The 17,304-nt window shown below is 48.6% G+C and overlaps 1 protein-coding gene across 1 annotated transcript in view; it reads left to right on the top strand.

Annotated features, from left to right (window-relative positions):
• Positions 1-15,365, top strand: part of LOC144944490 (uncharacterized) — a 28,505-nt gene extending 13,140 nt beyond the window's left edge. The window contains exons 8-16 of the mRNA XM_078872674.1: positions 1,198-1,250; positions 2,529-2,661; positions 3,688-3,917; positions 4,829-4,874; positions 5,710-5,775; positions 7,958-8,017; positions 9,257-9,339; positions 9,713-9,804; positions 10,960-15,365. Of these exons, the coding sequence (XP_078728800.1) occupies positions 1,198-1,250; positions 2,529-2,661; positions 3,688-3,917; positions 4,829-4,874; positions 5,710-5,775; positions 7,958-8,017; positions 9,257-9,339; positions 9,713-9,804; positions 10,960-10,994 (798 nt within the window). The 3' untranslated portion in view covers positions 10,995-15,365. The remainder of the gene's footprint in view (positions 1-1,197; positions 1,251-2,528; positions 2,662-3,687; positions 3,918-4,828; positions 4,875-5,709; positions 5,776-7,957; positions 8,018-9,256; positions 9,340-9,712; positions 9,805-10,959) is intronic.
• The last annotated feature ends 1,939 nt before the right edge of the window (positions 15,366-17,304 follow it).

Below are 17,304 nucleotides of genomic sequence, written 5' to 3'. Positions count from 1 at the left end.
CACACCGCCGACAGCTACTTTTGATGGTCAATGAAGACGGGAGGACCATGATGAAGTTCTTCAGGAAGATCTGATGGATTATTTTTTTGCGTATTGCACAAAGGCCGAGTGTTTTTTTTTTTTTTACACGTATTCGTGTGATATCTGAGTACCGTTGGTGTGATGTCACACCAGGCAGCGTGAGTTCCCCAGGTGGTATTATTTCAAATCCGCCTCGCCGCACAAACGCGCGCAAGGGAAATGTGGTTCAGTTGTTACCTCGTCACTGATATTATCTGTGGCTTGGATTCAAACCACTGCGTCAACCACTGCACCACTACTCCACCCCACATATCAATATAAACATTATTTGGTGATGCTGCATTGGCAGCCATGTACAAGCACAACACCAACACATTCGTCAAAAACACTGCCTTAAAATTAAAAAATATATATATATTTGGTGACATAGCGTGCAATTGCTCTTTCTCACTGCAATTCAAAGTAAACGTTCTTATGCTCAATGGGGAAAGGCCATTGCCCGAACGTTGCTTATGTATTTGTTTTTCTTTTAAGGCAATGCTATTGACGAATGTTGCAAAGGTTCCTATAATACATGTAGAGCTGTAAATATCACGACATTGCAACACAAGAGGGCACACTCACTCCACTGCAACACACCGAGGCCTTGCCTCGCAGGCTATCATTCTCTTCATGGTTCTTGCAGAAACATTTCAGTCGTGGGCGTGGTGGCGCTCAACTTAAGTCCAACACTTTATGGGCCACGTTTGATGGATCGCAAAAAAAATTTGAAACTCACAAAATCGACTGTCGACTGCAAGGTGGCCTCGAAGATGACAGGGCAGCAAATGGGTTTGTCAACCCATCCGTGTGGACTTTTTAAGCGTTGCACACTCATCTCATGTTTTGCGGCCCTGAGCCAATGAAAGAATGATCCCACATTCCTATGCCGGGGGCAAGTGTTTGCATAGGATGACCACTGTTTACTTACCCACGAAGTGGTACTAATTTTATCGGCCCCCAGAAGGATGATGGGCTGAGTTGGACCCCTGACCAGGATTATAGCTTGTCACCTTTCACTTGCGAGCCAACCACTCAAACACCGTGCCACGCAGTCAGATTTCCTGGTTAAATAAATAGTATTATAATTACTAATATCGAATTAATCACACGGCCGTCCTTGTTCCTGTGCTGCAGGTGCGGCACGTGTACGAGTTTGTCCCCTGCAAGGAGCTGGGAGCCCTGCTGTAGTGAGTCTCTTGTCTTCGTGACCTCACACCCATTGAAAGTATCAAAAATGAGAAGACTAAATAATGAACTCTGGAATTGAATTGTGACCGAATTGTCACATTGGTATTTTTTCAGTTGGTGCATCATTTATAGTCTGCTTCCCATTTAGCTACAGAAGCACTTCCAAAATATGGCCAAGGTTACGTTCCAGGTGCGCAGGATATTAATTACGATGTTGTCACTTGAAGGGTTATTTACAGCCTGCACAGGTAAATCTACACATCACACTTGTATCGAAACTTAAAACTAAATGACTAAAGTTTTTATTTTGCCAGGTAAGGCCCACTGAGCCATACAGCTCTTTTTCAGAAGCGACCTGGCCACAAATGATAGCTCAACGAAGTGGCTTATCACGTGGACATTTCTTGCAGCCCAGAAACTCTTAAAGGCACGTTTCTAAATGTGGACGGAAAAAAACCAGAGGACCCGGAGAAAGATCCACTTGACCACGAGGAGAACGTGCAAACTCTAAATATACAGCAGCAGGCGTCAGGGTTGGGATTGAACACACGACCTCCTGTATACCAGGCGAGGCAGTTGACATCTTACCATGGCGGCGTCCTCATCTATGCAGGTGTGGTGGGAATCGTGCGCGCTTGCATAAGCTGTGTGCAGGATTAATTTATCGTACCACGGTATATAAACCTCCCCGTCCGCAGTTCTGTTCCAAGTTTAAGTTTATTTTGTGAAAGCTAGGTGAAAACTCTAGTGGCTGCCGGACACAAACTGTGAATCCCTGTACCAAGCGGCGATGCCACTGGGCCGCGTCGTTGCCCAACTTAGCGACTGCATCGCGTTTGTACCTAAGCGCTGTAATGCAGTCGTACGGTCGTGATGTGCCAAGCTTGAGGACTTCTTTTAAAAGTAAAACAAATTACGTGATTTTATCCGTGAAAATAGGCCTCATTTTTACTTGTTAAACCTAAAGTAAAAAACTTCTTAAAATACTCTGCAGTATTAAACTAATGTGGGTTTCCTTTTGGTCCCTTGGCTAAGAAGGATGTTCCCAATCATGTATTAATTATGGCATCATAGCGAAGGGTGGATTACCAAGTCTTCCATTCTCTACCACCATTAGTCGTCTCACGATGCGGCACGGTATTTATTGGCCGCGCGCTATATTCGTGCGCGCTCACGAGCGCTCTGCGGATCGGTGCTCCCGTGCGACACGAGCTGCGATCGGTCGCCGCCGCCGTCGTCAGCTGAGCGCTCTTGCCGCCCCTGCGCCGTGCCCTTAGCTACGTGAACGGACGCGCCCTGGTGGCCCAGCTGACGGCTGGGACGTACGTGGCGGAGGACGGCCGGCTGACGCTCGGAGACGTAATCGACGAAATCAACGGCGTCTCCATTCACAACTCGGCCAAGGGCCAGGCAAGAGCCAACCGCCCCTTGGGCGGGGTGGGGGGGTCCCGATGTTACACAGAGTGGAAACGTTTCCTGCGCGCAAAAGAAACGCAAATTCGCGCGCTCTTTTCGAATGCCGTGCGACATCTCACGTTGAAAGACAAAGCGGCTCCGTTGTTTCTTGTTTTGCAACACGGTCGAACCGTTACCGAGCCGTTGAGTCGCAGTTCGAGTCGCTGCCATCTCCCGTGGGAAGAATAATTTCTGACGATAGTAGAAGATGGTAGAACTACGAGTAAATGCGTCATCCTGAGCGATGTGTTATTATGCAGCTTTTGATGGCAGATACCTCAAAAAGCGGACCTTCCTGGGAAAACTAGGACAGATGACAACCCTAATAGCGGCCCCTGAACTGTGTAATAAAGGGTAGGTTGGGAGGCCCAACACCCACCCTGCCCTCTCGCCTAGGCAACATAGCCCAGGGCATCCCAACAGGGGATCTAGGCAAGGTATGGAGCCTGCTTAGCCGATGAATAAAAAAAATGTTAATTTGAATTTTAGGTAAGTAATTAAAGGCGCAAATAAGAAAACAGTCAAATAATTTATATCATTAGTGTATTACCTGCCTTGGTAAACATTTTCACGCAATCGTGTGCATTAAAAAAAGTTCAGCCATGTTGGGTTGAGCATTACCACTGGATGCCATCCAGGCTATTGCAGCTGTTGTTGCTTAGCAACAAGACATTAATGCAAAGGCTCTTTGAACAAAGTCACTCTGTGATCCAAAGCAATTTTAATTCTGCAGTATTACACCCCGGGTTAAAACTTGGCGATAAAAGCTCATGCTAAAACAGATTTGCCTTTCTGGCAGAGGCGATAACCTAATCTTGCGCGGCTTTTACCGAAACATTTGCCGCTAATTAAATATTTCCGAGGGGGACGAACGCGCGCTTGGAAAGCGTCGCGCAACTCCTTGCGTGTGCGCGAACTTTCGTCCTCACATTGCCCGTCAAAACAAAAACCGCTCTCGGCTCGCGCTCTCCGCCGTCGCAGGCGCTGTCGCTGCTGAGGAAGGCGCGGGGTGAGCCCGTGGTGCTGACGGTGACGAAGCGCGTGGGCCGGGACGGGAAGGTGTTCCCGCCGCTCAAGTCGTACTACAGGCGCCTGCACGAGGAGGCGCCCGAGCTGCACGTGCCCCGCGAGGTGGAGGAGCGGAAGAAGGCGGTCGAGTCGGGAGGCCAGGAGGCGACGGCCAGGCCCAGCAAGGTTCTGCTGGACGGCAGGCAGGTGGAACGTGGTCGGGGCGCATGAGCGTCGGTCGTGCAATTGTACGTTTCACAGCCCTTTGGGAAATCCGACCGGGAATTGAACTCCGTACCCTTATACATGGGACCTTTTTTAGCCAATATCAAAATTATTATTATTTTTAAATGAAGAGGTTTTACCCTTTCTGGCAATTCAACTGCAATTTTGTTAATATGTTCAAACACCAAGTAGATAGTATTTTGCTCTTTCGGTAAAGTCATCAGGTGGGAAAGCTTTCCCACCTGATGACGGACGCTTGTGTTGCGCCCGAAACGTCGTAATTTATTTTATTTTCTACCTACGTGACTTTACCGAAAGAACCAAAGAGTATGGATTCCTGCAGTCACGAAAACTTAAAATCAAGACCAAATAGATAGCTTTTTGCAAGGCATCAAGTCTGCATTAACCACATGTACCTTGTGGCAAAACATGCAAACAAACATGCTCTGATGATGTATTGCATTGTTTTTTAAACTGATTGGGCCTACACCAGAGACGGCCTTCTTTATGGCATTGTCTCACCAGCGTTAGAGCAGATAATACCACAAGGCGAACAGCGCAAAGACACTGCAAGTTTCAGAAGACTTGTAGCTCGACCGGAGCGGCAAGTGTTCGCATTTTGGCGTTCTCCGGTCCTTGCCAGCCACCCTTTGAAATACAAATGACCAATTACTTCGGTGACTTAATTAATTGAAACGTGTAATTGCGTTGGAAGAGAACCGCAATTATCGTTGTCAAAACCGGAAACGCACCACCGACCTGAACAGGTGCATGCCGGACAGCACTTGGCCAGGACAGTCTTGTCAGGCTGAACGGCGGCGGGGGGCGGGGGGCGGGGGGGGGAAAGGGAATCTTTGGTGGTTCTGACAGGTGTGTCTCGCCCTGCCAGGCTCGTGCACACAATGAAGTACCTGGGGAGTGTGCCTGTCGGCAAGGTGAGTTCTGATTTTCAGCAGAGACACTGCAACTGTGCGGGGGCGATTAAAGCAATTATTTAATAATCCTAATCAAACGGTCGGAATCCTCTTAGCCCGGTACCGAATTTGCCCGTCGCTTTTTTATTCAAATTAGTAACGTTTAGGATTGAAGATGAAGGGTACAGTTCTGTTATATTTTAAGCCACACCGCTGCTGACAGAAGGGCCTCCTTTAGAGGGAGCCCGACAAGAGGGCCTTGGAGTTTATTCGATTCAGAAATTGCTCGGAAAGTCAATCGGACAGAGGAAGGTATATCCTTACTTCCAAATGACGCACCCTCATTGCGAACAGGATAAAAAGTGCACGTCCTTTATATTTTGTCGACTAAATGTCATTCTGGATGCAGTGAAGGCATTTCGATTTGAAATAAGCCGCACGTGATGGCTTCTATATGGAGATGAGTGGACGCCCATCATGGAGATGGAGTCATCTCCCCGGTGGTCATCCTCTCGGGCGTGTTCTCGCCTTGGGCTGCCATTCTTTCGCCAGTCTTGTCCGTCGGCCATCATCTGTTCGAGCAATTCATCTCGCCCAAGCCCACTTGATTTCCTCAACAGTCAATACAATATCTCTCCTTGGCAATTCTTCCCTGATGCATCTCTGCACGCTTCTTTGCGCGCTCTTTTCATCTTTTGTCCCTTCTTTCCTTTGTCAACGGTCCCGAGTTACCGATCCACACGTCGCCGTGGCTGGCACCACCGTCCGCACCGACTAAAACCGCCTTCCGTTTCTTCCGGGCGCAACAGTCACTCTGCCAAACAGAGCCCAACGCGGGTCTCGTCTTGTGTCGCAGGAGGGAGAAGTGAAGTCAATAAATCTTGGAATCCAGCTGGTGCTCAAGGGCGAGCCACAACCACAGGTGAGCCCGCCCCCCGCGGCACCGACCGTGCGCCGCACTCCGCTCTCGAACCACGGGCACTCGACTGGATGTCGGACTTCTCTGGGATAAATTAAGATTGTGATTTTGACTCTCGTATGAAAAGCACAGTCGGGGGGGGGGGGTGCTCCTCTTATCCGCAAACTCGATTATCCACGCACTTTCGCTTATTATCGCCTATAACATGTTCCTGATGAAAAGTATTATTGAGACAGATATTCTCCAGTGTGTAACAACAATACATGCCATACAAACGTAGCTGGTGTAAAAAAAAGAAATACACATCGCTGGAACTGCTGCATTAATTATTTATAGAATGAGACAATTCCACATGAATGCGTGTGATGCCGTGTTTCCAGGAGGCAGTGATGTTGGGCTTTTGTCCTTTCTAACAATGTCTGAGACATTACCTCAATTGGGAAACATTTGCTCGCGTCACGGGTAAAGTGGCAAAACAGCAGTGCTGCAGAAAACCACCACGGGCTATCAGCAAGAGTAGCTTTATTGCAAACACACACACGGACAAAGAACTTAATTTCGCCACGATGAGAACCCCCTTGAGATTTCACAGCTCTTTGTCAAGGGAGCCCTGGATCGTGACTGGTATACAGGTGGACACAACCCGCCAGTCGAAATGAAACGTTCAGCACTTACCAAAGTGGCGTAAAGTTTGAGAATGGATACAAATCGGAAGTTAATTGCGCAGTGTTTCACTGAAATATGGTTCATTGCAATTACGTTCATATTTGCACAAGTAATGGATTAAAGTGCTCATTGCAAACTTACTGTGAAGGAATAGTTTTTCATCATAAGATAATCACAATATGCGTGATGTTTTTGCATGTATGTGGAGCTTCATGGTAAAAATACATTTTTCAAAAGATCAAGTTCCAAATTGCTTTTATTGCAACAATAAAATCAATCGATCAGTCACAGGCCCCAGCCTGGGCGTAGCGGTTATCACGAGGCATCACCCGGCAACCCCTGCCCCACGCCCGACCCCCACGCCCAGCGCAGACTTCGGAGATTACGATGTCTGAGATCGGCCTCAATTATTGCGTGTCCAGGTCAACCTCGGCCTTCCCCCCCCCCACTCCCCCCCAGGCCAATACCGATCCCCGAGGAAGGGCTGTCGATGATCGCGCGCAGAGCTCTCGTGCGCAGAGCTCTCGTGCGCAGAGCTCTCGTGCGCAGAGCTCTCGTGCGCAGAGCTCTCGTGCGCAGAGCTCTCGTGCGCAGAGCTCTCGTGCGCAGAGCTCTCGTGCGCAGAGCTCTCGTGCGCAGAGCTCTCGTGCGCAGAGCTCTCGTGCGCAGAGCTCTCGTGCGCAGAGCTCTCGTGCGCAGAGCTCTCGTGCGCAGAGCTCTCGTGCGCAGAGCTCTCGTGCGCAGAGCTCTCGTGCAATCCACCAGCACGTCAGCCCAGGGCGATGTGTCCTCAGAGCCGAAGCCTCCCGGCTCTTAATTCAGGCAACGGCTGACGGACTTTGGCATGGTTGACGGTGCCCAAAGTGGCGAGATGTTAACTACCTCACCTGGTGTACAGGAGGTCGTGGGTTCAATCCCGACCCTGACGCCTATTGTATATTTGGAGTTTGCGTCTCTCTCTCTCATCATCATCACGGTGGCTATGAGATGTTAACTATCTCACCTGGTATACAGGAGGTCGTGGGTTCGATCCCGACCCTGACGCCTGCTGTATTTTTGGAGTTTGCGTGTCTCTCTCTCTCATCATCATCACGGTGGCTATGAGATGTTAACTACCTCACCTGGTATACAGGAGGTCGTGGGTTCGATCCCGACCCTGACGCCTGCTGCTGTATATTTGGAGTTTGCGTGTTTTTTCTTTCCGTGGTCGCTCAGAACATACGTTTAAGAGTGTTTGGCTGCTATAACATTTCCACGTGATAGGCCACTTCATTGGGCTATCACTTGTGGCCAGGTCGCTTCTGAAAAGGAGCTACACAGCTCAGTGGGCCTTACCTGGTGAAAAACTAAAAATAATGAAAATCTTTCTTTCCATCGTTATTCGTGATAGGCTTTTTTTCCCCCGTTTTAACTGCGGTGCAGTCAACCGCAGTGCACGTGCACAACGTTTCTTAAAAGCGCTTACCGCGTTCATAATCGCGCGCGGCTCAGGTGAACGCGCGTCCGCTTGTGTTTGCAGGAGGTTTACCTGGACGTGCGGGAAACGGAAGTTGTCACGGTGCTCAAGAGCACGGTGAAGGTGAGCGGCCCCCGGCCCGGTACGGAACGGCTCCCAGCGGAGAAAACCGCTCCGTCCTCGGGCTGCTTGGAGGCTGCGGGAATATTATTTCTGACGCCGCGCGTTTTCGGCACCGCGCGGAGGCGGCGTAGGCATTATTAACGGGCGTATGCATCGACGCAGCCAGGGGTGGAGTGGTGACACTGCATTATGAACCCCGCGACCTGGGATCAACTCCCGCCGACGGCTAGCATCGGCGGCGAGTGATACGTTAGAATTGCGCGTTCGAGAATCAATTATTTACAGTTTGTGGAATTAATATGTTCATGTTGCGTTCATGCCGATGTGGTGGGCAAGCATGCACGAATGAGACTGAGAAGGCTGAGCAAGAATACAAATAGTACGGTGAATATCACACTTTATATATGTTCTTAAAGTTTTGCTGGCTGGGTGCCATGGATGGGCAAATTCGCAAGTGACAGTTGCGCAACCACGCCCCCACAGCGTTGAGCCAGGATCGTGCGTTGCGATGACATCACGCCGCCCACCCTCCATCCAATCCCTCCCCCTCGGCCGTGTATCCCGCTCAAACGCGCGGGCAGTGCTTGTTAGTCCAAGAAAACAGAACTTGATTCTTCAATAAAATAGCGGCTCTGATGCACGACAATTCGTTGAATCTCGTGCAGTGCTAGTTAGTCCAAGAAAACAAAACTTGATTCTTCAATAAAATAGCGGCTCTGATGCACGACAATTCGTTGAATCTCGTGTAGGTGGTGGATGAGTACGTGTGTATCTGTCAACGTGTGCCACATTGCCAAGGTTAAATCTGGGATGGGAGGATATAGCCAGATGGCTGAGATGTTCGGGTGCTGAGCTAGCGCTGCTGAGATTTTAGGATTTCAGGTTCGAATTCAAGAGAGCTGCCCCTGATTACACACTGGGCTTCAAGTGTTGTGAGTTGGTGGTCTCAGCTCCGTCACCAGTGACTCCACTTATTTCGGCTAAATACCAGCCGTTGAGAATTTAAATGTTGGTTTTGTTTTGCTGTGCGACAAAATGTGACTCTCTGTGTAGCGAGGACGGGCGACAAAAAAAACTGCTCTCCCTTGGTGTCGAAAACGTTCCACACGGGGGGTGAGGGGGGGGGTACGATACGATACTGTGAAGTGAACATCGTCGACACGGCCACTTGAGAACCTTTGCGTCGCGTTTACCGTGTCGCCAAGCGACGCATTTATAACCCTCTTGTGTTCATTTCAGCTGTTGATTACTCATGCCTACACCGAGATCTCAGCGGTGGGCCGACAGTTGGACAAGCCCTCGCTGTTCGGCTACTGCGTATGGTACGTTGGAGGGCTGAGAGGGAAGGGTTTGGTTGCGGGCGAGTGTAAAACTGGCATCGTAAACTCGGGGAGTGTAGCGACGCATCGATTCGTCGATCAACATCGATTACGTAAGCTGCCGATAACACGTGTCGGGTCGCGCGCGGACGGAACGACGGTTTATACGTGTACGCGTTGTGTGTGTGTGTGTGCGCGTTGTGTGTGTGTGTGTGTACGCGTTGTGTGTGTGTGTGTGTGCGCGTTGTGTGTGTGTGTGCGTGTTGTGTATGTGTGTGTGTACGCGTTGTGTGTGTGTGTACGCGTTGTGTGTGTGTGTGTACGCGTTGTGTGTGTGTGTACGCGTTGTGTGTGTGTGCCTGTGCTTTGACTGCAGCTCGAAAGGTGCCGATGAGGTCAGAAGGTTTGAATGTTACGTGTTTGACGTTGGCAATGGTGACCAGTGCGAGGAGATCATCAAAAGGATAGGTAAGGCCTCGACTTGAGCTTGCGACCAAATCACCGTTGATCGCGCTCGATCCCGTCCATAAGCTGAGCCACGGTTGAGCCAAGTTTGTACTTCGGCGGGAGGACTGCCTGGGAACACCAGGCATCGTGGTAGAGCTTTTCCTTTCGGATGTGTACAGCAGTGGATTAATGAATCCATCTGTGTGGAGCATTGAACGCTGTTGGCTCGTATGCGTGACGGGTTTTCTCGGGGTATCCGGCTTTCCTCCCCCGTGAAAAAAAAGCTCAGTCATTGGATTGGCCAAGTGTGCCAAATCAGGTAACCTCCCAAAGGTGAGTCTTGAGACTCGGTGAGGCTTTACCGGATAAACATTGTACGGTTATCATTTTGGTTTAACACGTAGGCTTTCGCTGCCAATATTATCCATAATATAGGTTTTTGGGTTAGATTGTGTAAATATAAACGTGTCGTTAAACCCGCCACCACCCGACACAGCCAATTAGTAAGGGTTTTCACGTGCTCAAAACATGGCAATGCATAAAGAATGTTGCACACACAATGTATGTTACAGTTATTGTTTTCATTTTCGCACGTGCAACACGCCCGTTGAAGACGTCATCTGGAAGTTATCACTCGAAATTGGAACTTAAGCAAACACGCAGCTCAAATAACAGTGGCTTTCAGAACATGAGCTTGAAGCTTCATAAAAATCAAGTTGCATTGATTTAATTAATAACATTTCATGGGGTATCGCCACGTAATATATTGTATATTTTAGTCTTATCATCAGCCTGTTGGCCTTCTACGCTGCATATTCACCAACAGAATTCGTTAATACGTGCAAACTCGGAACCATCGCATCACGGAATTAAATTGCCGAATTTTGCGTTTACACTTTGCGTAAAAACCTGGCTGACTAAAAAGGAGCACCCCCCTCTGTTGGCCGCTGTGTGCCACCCCACCGGTGCGTGCTGGGTTCCGTGACTTTTGACAGCCGGGAACTTGTAACGCGCACCGCATTTGTCGTCTGGGCACGGCACGAGCGTACGTCGACGTAGACGCCCTTGCGGAGTTCTTTCAAGAAGACTTAAAAACAAACGCTGGGCCGCGAGACCCCGTCACGCCGACCTGCCGTGTGACGCAACGCTGCCTCGTCCTCTCGTTCTGCGTTCCAGCGAGCGGCTTCGACAGGACCCAGTGGACGGTGTGACTGCGAGCCGAGCAGGATTGCACCGGGCCTTCCGCGCCGGCACTGCCGCCAAGGCCCCCGTCGCGCACAACGTGCTTTTCTGTAACGTTTACATCAAAACCCTTCGACCCGTACCCTTAACTGGAAGCAACCGTACAGAGGTCGTCACGAGCAGACGTTGTTCGTCACGCTGCTGCTTGTCGCACACCTTCCTTCCCTCCTCGCCGCTGTTCCCACCATGGCCCGAGCATGCTTGCCATGGGCCCCGAGGCAAGGAATGAAATGGGGGCCACCCCCCCCCCCCTCTATCCAAGTTCCTGCCTCTCTTCATAGTCCGGCACCGGGGCCCCTCCAGCCTTTGGGGGCGGTTGCACTGCCGGCACACTCGATAGTTGTGGCAATGGCTGCCCAACCCTTCCCACTCATCCCTCCCTCTGCCCTTTGTCCTGCTTTCTTCACGTAGCCGCCACACATCGCATTCACACCATGTGTATATATGTAGCACTTCTTTGGCACCCGTACGTAGCCAACCGTTCTATATCGGAGGTGCGGGCACATCGGTGTGCATCCTTACCCATTCAACCCTGTCGGCACATTTCTCATCGTACCAACTGCGGCACGATAGCTCGTCGCAACCTTCCCCGTGTTCATCTCTTCTCTCGAGCCCCAGTGACGCCCAACATGTGCAACCCATTTCTTTATTATTTGCCCCAACACGCTTGGCCAGGGCGATGGGCGAGTGAGGGCAGCAGGGCAACTTAGCAAGAAGCTCCTGGGTTCAATTTCCAACTCGGGCACTTTTCTGCGTGGAGGAGCTGCTATGTTCTCTCTCAGTTCTGCATGGGGTGTTTTTTTTTTATTAAGTTCTCTGATTTCCTCCCATAGCTGAAATATATATGTGTGACTGGTATTGACCAAAGGTTTCAATGCAACAAAAAATTACCTGCATATTACACCTTTGGGATTTCGCGTATAAACAATGCTCCCCCTCCCGACCTTCCTGACAATACGTCTTAAGCCTCCATGGAGACACTCCAGTATTTTTAATATTTATTTTTGGAGGTTCTCCGAGGGCCTGCTACGGAACCGTTCGTGGCAAGGGGGGCTACTAATTGTTGGTCTTCTACAGTAAAATGTATTTTTTTCCATTGTTTCTCTAAAGAGTCTTAGAATGCGGTTGCATGAAGATACTATATGAATCAAAATAGTTATTTTGACTTGTTCATATTTACCACAGCCTGATGAACATATTTTAACAGTAATTTAAGAACTGTTTGTATTTATCTTCTTGGTTCTTTCGGTAAAGTCACGTAGAATGGAAATAATAAAATAATAAAAATAAAACATAATAAAATAATTCTCACGACGTTTCGGCCAAAACGCAAGCAGCCGTCCTCAGGTGGAGAACAGGTCTGTCGAAAAGACAGACAAACTTCGTGAGAATTATTTTATTATGTTTTATTTTTATTATTTTATTATTTCCATTCTACGTGACTTTACCGAAAAAACCAAGAAGATGAATCCCTGCAGTCACGAAAGCTTTAAATCGAAACTGTTTGTATTTGTTTACTGATGCACTGGTGTAGCAAGGAAATCGCATGTGCGTGCTCCCTAATGCGCTGGGATTCCGCATTGGGTCTGTACTGGCGATGCAATGCGGTTTAAAATGTTTTCATTCCAAAATGAATGTCAGCACAACTTGATGTGGTACAAGGGCTTCCACCCATCTGGGTTGGACCAGGACAGTCCACAAATTGTCATCTACGTTCAGATGAAAGGAATTCATTTATACCAATATCTATCACCGGTATTGTGATAAAAATAATACATTTACACTTGTAAATCACCTTTCACTGAGGGTTCACAGAGTACTGTGCAGAGCTAATAAATGGTAATATAACAATAGGTTTTACCCTTTCTGGCAATAAAACAGGTGTTACGATGTTAGAACACCAAACAGAAATCTTATTCAAGGAATCCTGTCCACTTGTAGTGAATATGCAAATAAAAAACATGCTCTGATAAAACATCGCCATTGTCTTTGAAACTGATTTCACACAATGCATATGAGTACGTGTGATTAATGCAGACAGGATTCCTTGAAAAATAATTATGTTTGGTGTTTTAACATCTTAACACCTGCTGTTTTATTGCCAGAAAGGGTAAAGCCTTATTGTTATATTTTGATACTGGCAAGAAAATAACGTCCCATAATAAATAGTAAGATGAAAAAACCCAACAGTAAAAAAAAGCACGCAGGCTCATGACAAGAACATCCCACCGAATGAAATGAACCCCCAATGGGTAAATAATAAATAAAAAGACCGAGAGAGACTTTGCACTGATACCGAAAATCTGGTGGTGGTGGTGGGGGGGGTGCCACAGCTTGGAGGCCACACAGGGAAAGGACCAGTTGCCCATCAAGCAGAGGGGGTCGACCTTGGCACGCACAGCAGCAGCAGCAGCAGCAGGCCAGAGTCGTAAGACCCGGACGATCCTTGCTGGCACGCGGGGATGGAGAAGATCACACGTGCACGACGGAATGGCATCATTAAAGGGCATTGTCGGCTGCGGGGGAGGAGGAGGAGGATCTTGAATTCCAATTGAAACTTGACTGCCAGCCAACGAAGAGAAGCACGGCAGACGGGTAGCGTGTTCAGTGGCGAGTGTGCGTGCGTGTGTGTGGGAAGTGGAGCCCATTTAACAGCGCAATGAGTGTGCCATAAAACGGTGTAGGCATCTTGAGACGTCGACGCGAGAGGAGGCGAGAGGCGTGACCCAGCAGCGCCTCGGCGGTCACGTCACCACATCAGCCGCAGGGAAGTTAGATCGCATTCCAAGCCTCGATGGGCACGATAACGTTTATAGCGCCGCATTGGCTTCGATGCGCGGTCATGCGATCTCCCTGTGTGGATTGTGGCCCACGTAACCCGGGTAAGACGAGAAGCACTGCTGCATCGTAAACTCGCAGCGACGCACACTCGTGCCACTGTTCACGTTGCGCGCGCACACACCCACACACACAACCACACACCCCCACACACACACACCCCACACACACACCCCCACACACACACCCCCACACACCCACACACAAGGCCGATCTAAAAACAAAGCGAACTGGTGAAGAATGAGCTCACGGTGCTGGTGAGGGTGTGGGCTGGGGGAGGGCCCTGAAGCTTCTCAACAAACCGGTTTTTCCTCGGGCGAGCACGTCATCGCAACAGGACAAGCTTTTTTAAATCACCTGTCAGCCCAGTTAAGCACCCTGTCATTCCATCCACTTGTGCCACAGACTCCACAATGCTCCCCAGTCAGCCTGCCCTGTCCGCAGTGTTAATCCAACGAGACCCACCACCGTAATGCAGAGGTCGCAAACGGGTTTTCATTCCTTACCCGTACCCGGCCGCACTTGGGTCGCAAACGGGTACCCTTACCCGGCCGGGTACGGATAGCCGGGTATCGGGTAGGGTACGGGTATCGGGTACCCGGTTGCGACCTCTGCCGTAATGCCTACCGCAGCACGTACATGTCCCCCAACCACACCGCTGGTGCTCTAGTTGTGGTACTTTTCCAAGAGAAAAAACACATTTTAAAGGTCTTAATATTCTCTTGGTATCCCCCTTTCCCCAATGTATCACAATTGTGCTCGGAAATCTCGGCAACGTGCTCCGTTGGAAGAGATTGCTCACGTGACTTCTACAAGCGGCCTTCACACAAGAGGGTTGACACTTTCCCGCACACACACACGCGGCTGTAAGATCGTCACCCGACAGACAGGTTATCTCATTCTCAGAGCTGGAAATCGTCCAATTTAATTGCCAAACCAAATTTTCTTTTACGGGGCTTTTTGCGTGTGCAGTCCTTGGTGGCCGGGCCTTAGACCATACACTTGGCACACTCGAGAATCTGGTTAATCACGGATGGTGAATATTCGCATCCAAACCCAGAATCTGCGTGGTGCCGACTCAGCGCTCTTAACCCCCGAACCAACCAGCCACCTCAAATGTTGAACTCCATTCCCGATATGGTGTTGTGTTGTTGATAAAGAACACATCTCTCTGGAGGGGGTATTACCCTGCAGTGCCAGAGGGTAATAACTGTAATTGATTTCAAGATGCTTTTCTCAGGTGGAAGTAAATATGTCAATACTGTGGAACAGATTCCATCACATTGTCGAAACTGTATTTCGCGAAGGCGTGGGACAAACCCGTTTTATGAATATCCATGTGTTGAAAGTAATTGTGTATGGCAAGCTGCACCCTATCCGTGGGTTTTATTAATTCTCTGGAGTTTTACAAACGTATTGAGCTTATGTTTGCACGCGTGGCGTGATGTGCTGCAAGTTGTAAGGGGATGGCTGTGTGGGAGGCTTGTTTTGATGAGAGAGAAATTAAAACACTCGAGTCGCGCCTGTGTGTCCACGAACATCTGATCTTTATTATTGGTCGGTAATTGAGTTCAGTTCATGGTAGATGGTGGTCCAGATGTCTTGTGCCCCCCCCCAATTAATTGACCCCTAATATTTTTTCCTTTGTATATTCTTTTCTGTTTTAAATAAAACTTACTTTCCTTTTTTATTTTAATTAAATGGGGGCTACAAGACATATGGACTACCCAGTGCAGTGTGCTTGCCGCCGCACCAACCACTTTCACCGCTTATTATTCAGTGCTATTTTGAACGATTGCAACGCAGCATGTGTGAGGCTGCAAGCTGCAATTTCGATGTAAATCGTCTAAATGTCACACGCCGTACCAGTGGCAGAGATGTGCGTGTGTCCGTGATAACTCTCGATGAGATTTTCTTTTGACAAAACGACGTTTATTGCTGCGGTTATCATTTCGAAATGATATTCATTCCACCAGATAGACAAAACAAATATGACAATAATCTTCAATTGTAAATGTAAGTTGTTTATCTTATGCCGTTTAAGATGATGTGTAGATAAGCCACCGTGTGTGAGGATACAGCAGTGCAGTTGTCATGTTGTGTTATTGCCAGAAAACAAAATATCACTACGCGTTTGTGCCATTTAAATTGAGATGCTTTGCACTTAAATGGGCACACCCTGTGCCATGGTTTTAATGGTACGAACGATTATTGTGACTTTCCGATGGAGCTCGTGTGGCCAAAATATTCTTCTGCGCGACATTTACTCCAGAATGACATGTCAGACATTGTCACGGTTCATAAAGGTTTCCCGCACCTCTGGTTAGCACAGTTGGCTACGCACGTACGGTCAACTGGAGAGATTTGTTTAAAGATGAAAAATATATTTTATTAATCATCAGTTGCATGAAGGCCTCCCCCCAGGCTGTCCTGTCATGGGGGTTGTTTGACCATACTTCACCACGCCGGTGAGTGCTTTGGGAGTTGGAGGCTGGACCGCCAATGATGTGAGACGTGGCTGGGAATTGAACTGAGGTCACCTGATGCGGAGTGCGGTGTGTAAACCACTGCCCCCACTTCCCGGCAGAGGGATTCTTGGCCGGCATAAATTCGGTTCCCAGAAAATGTTCTGCAGCAGTGTTGCAGTTTTAACTCGATTTATTGTAAATATAAAGATTACTGGTTCATCTCATTATTCCTATCAAATTGACCCCAGGAATGTGCACAACCTTCACAATTTTTAAGTGTAAGCCTTCTGCAAGACACGAACAGATTATTCACGTTCCACTCTCACCTCCCCCTTGTGCAATATACACCGATGCATCATACTGAACATCAAGTACGCATGACAACTTGTGCGTTTTCATATGTTGCAAAGCAACTGATGCTTCTGCGCCAACTATAATAGCAGTAACATTTTCCGTGTGGATACGGCCTTGGTTCTGAGGTTAAACATATTTTGCTCGAAACGTGCACACGGACCTAATCTCCCAATATCATCAGCAATGGCAATTTTTCGGCAATGTTAAAGAAATGTTAGAAATGTGGTTTTTTTTTGTAAACCCGAGAAGACTACCTGGAGCTGTCTTTGAGGTATTTAATGCGTAATGCAAAGGAATTTGCTGGGAGTCAGAAGAAAAAAAACACCGACTTCTGTCGGTGGTTGTTATGTTACGCTTGTGGGAGACTTCGAACGCTCATTCCTTGCGATATTCGGAAGCCCACTTGAAGCTATGCACTTGTAAATCTACATCGAAAACGCATTTCTTCACAACTGCTTTTTTTGCGTTAAGTTCGTTGTCCTCCGCCCGCACCTCCGATTCGCACGGTTGGCTACGTACGGCGCGAAAGAGGTGTGACGCACAGACACACACACAGGTACACACACACACAGACACACACACAGACACACAGACACACACACAGGTACACACACACACA

Source organism: Lampetra fluviatilis, chromosome 35 (assembly GCF_964198595.1).
Source record: "Lampetra fluviatilis chromosome 35, kcLamFluv1.1, whole genome shotgun sequence".
NCBI lineage: Eukaryota > Metazoa > Chordata > Hyperoartia > Petromyzontiformes > Petromyzontidae > Lampetra > Lampetra fluviatilis.
This window is presented reverse-complemented; position numbering and strand designations above follow the sequence as displayed.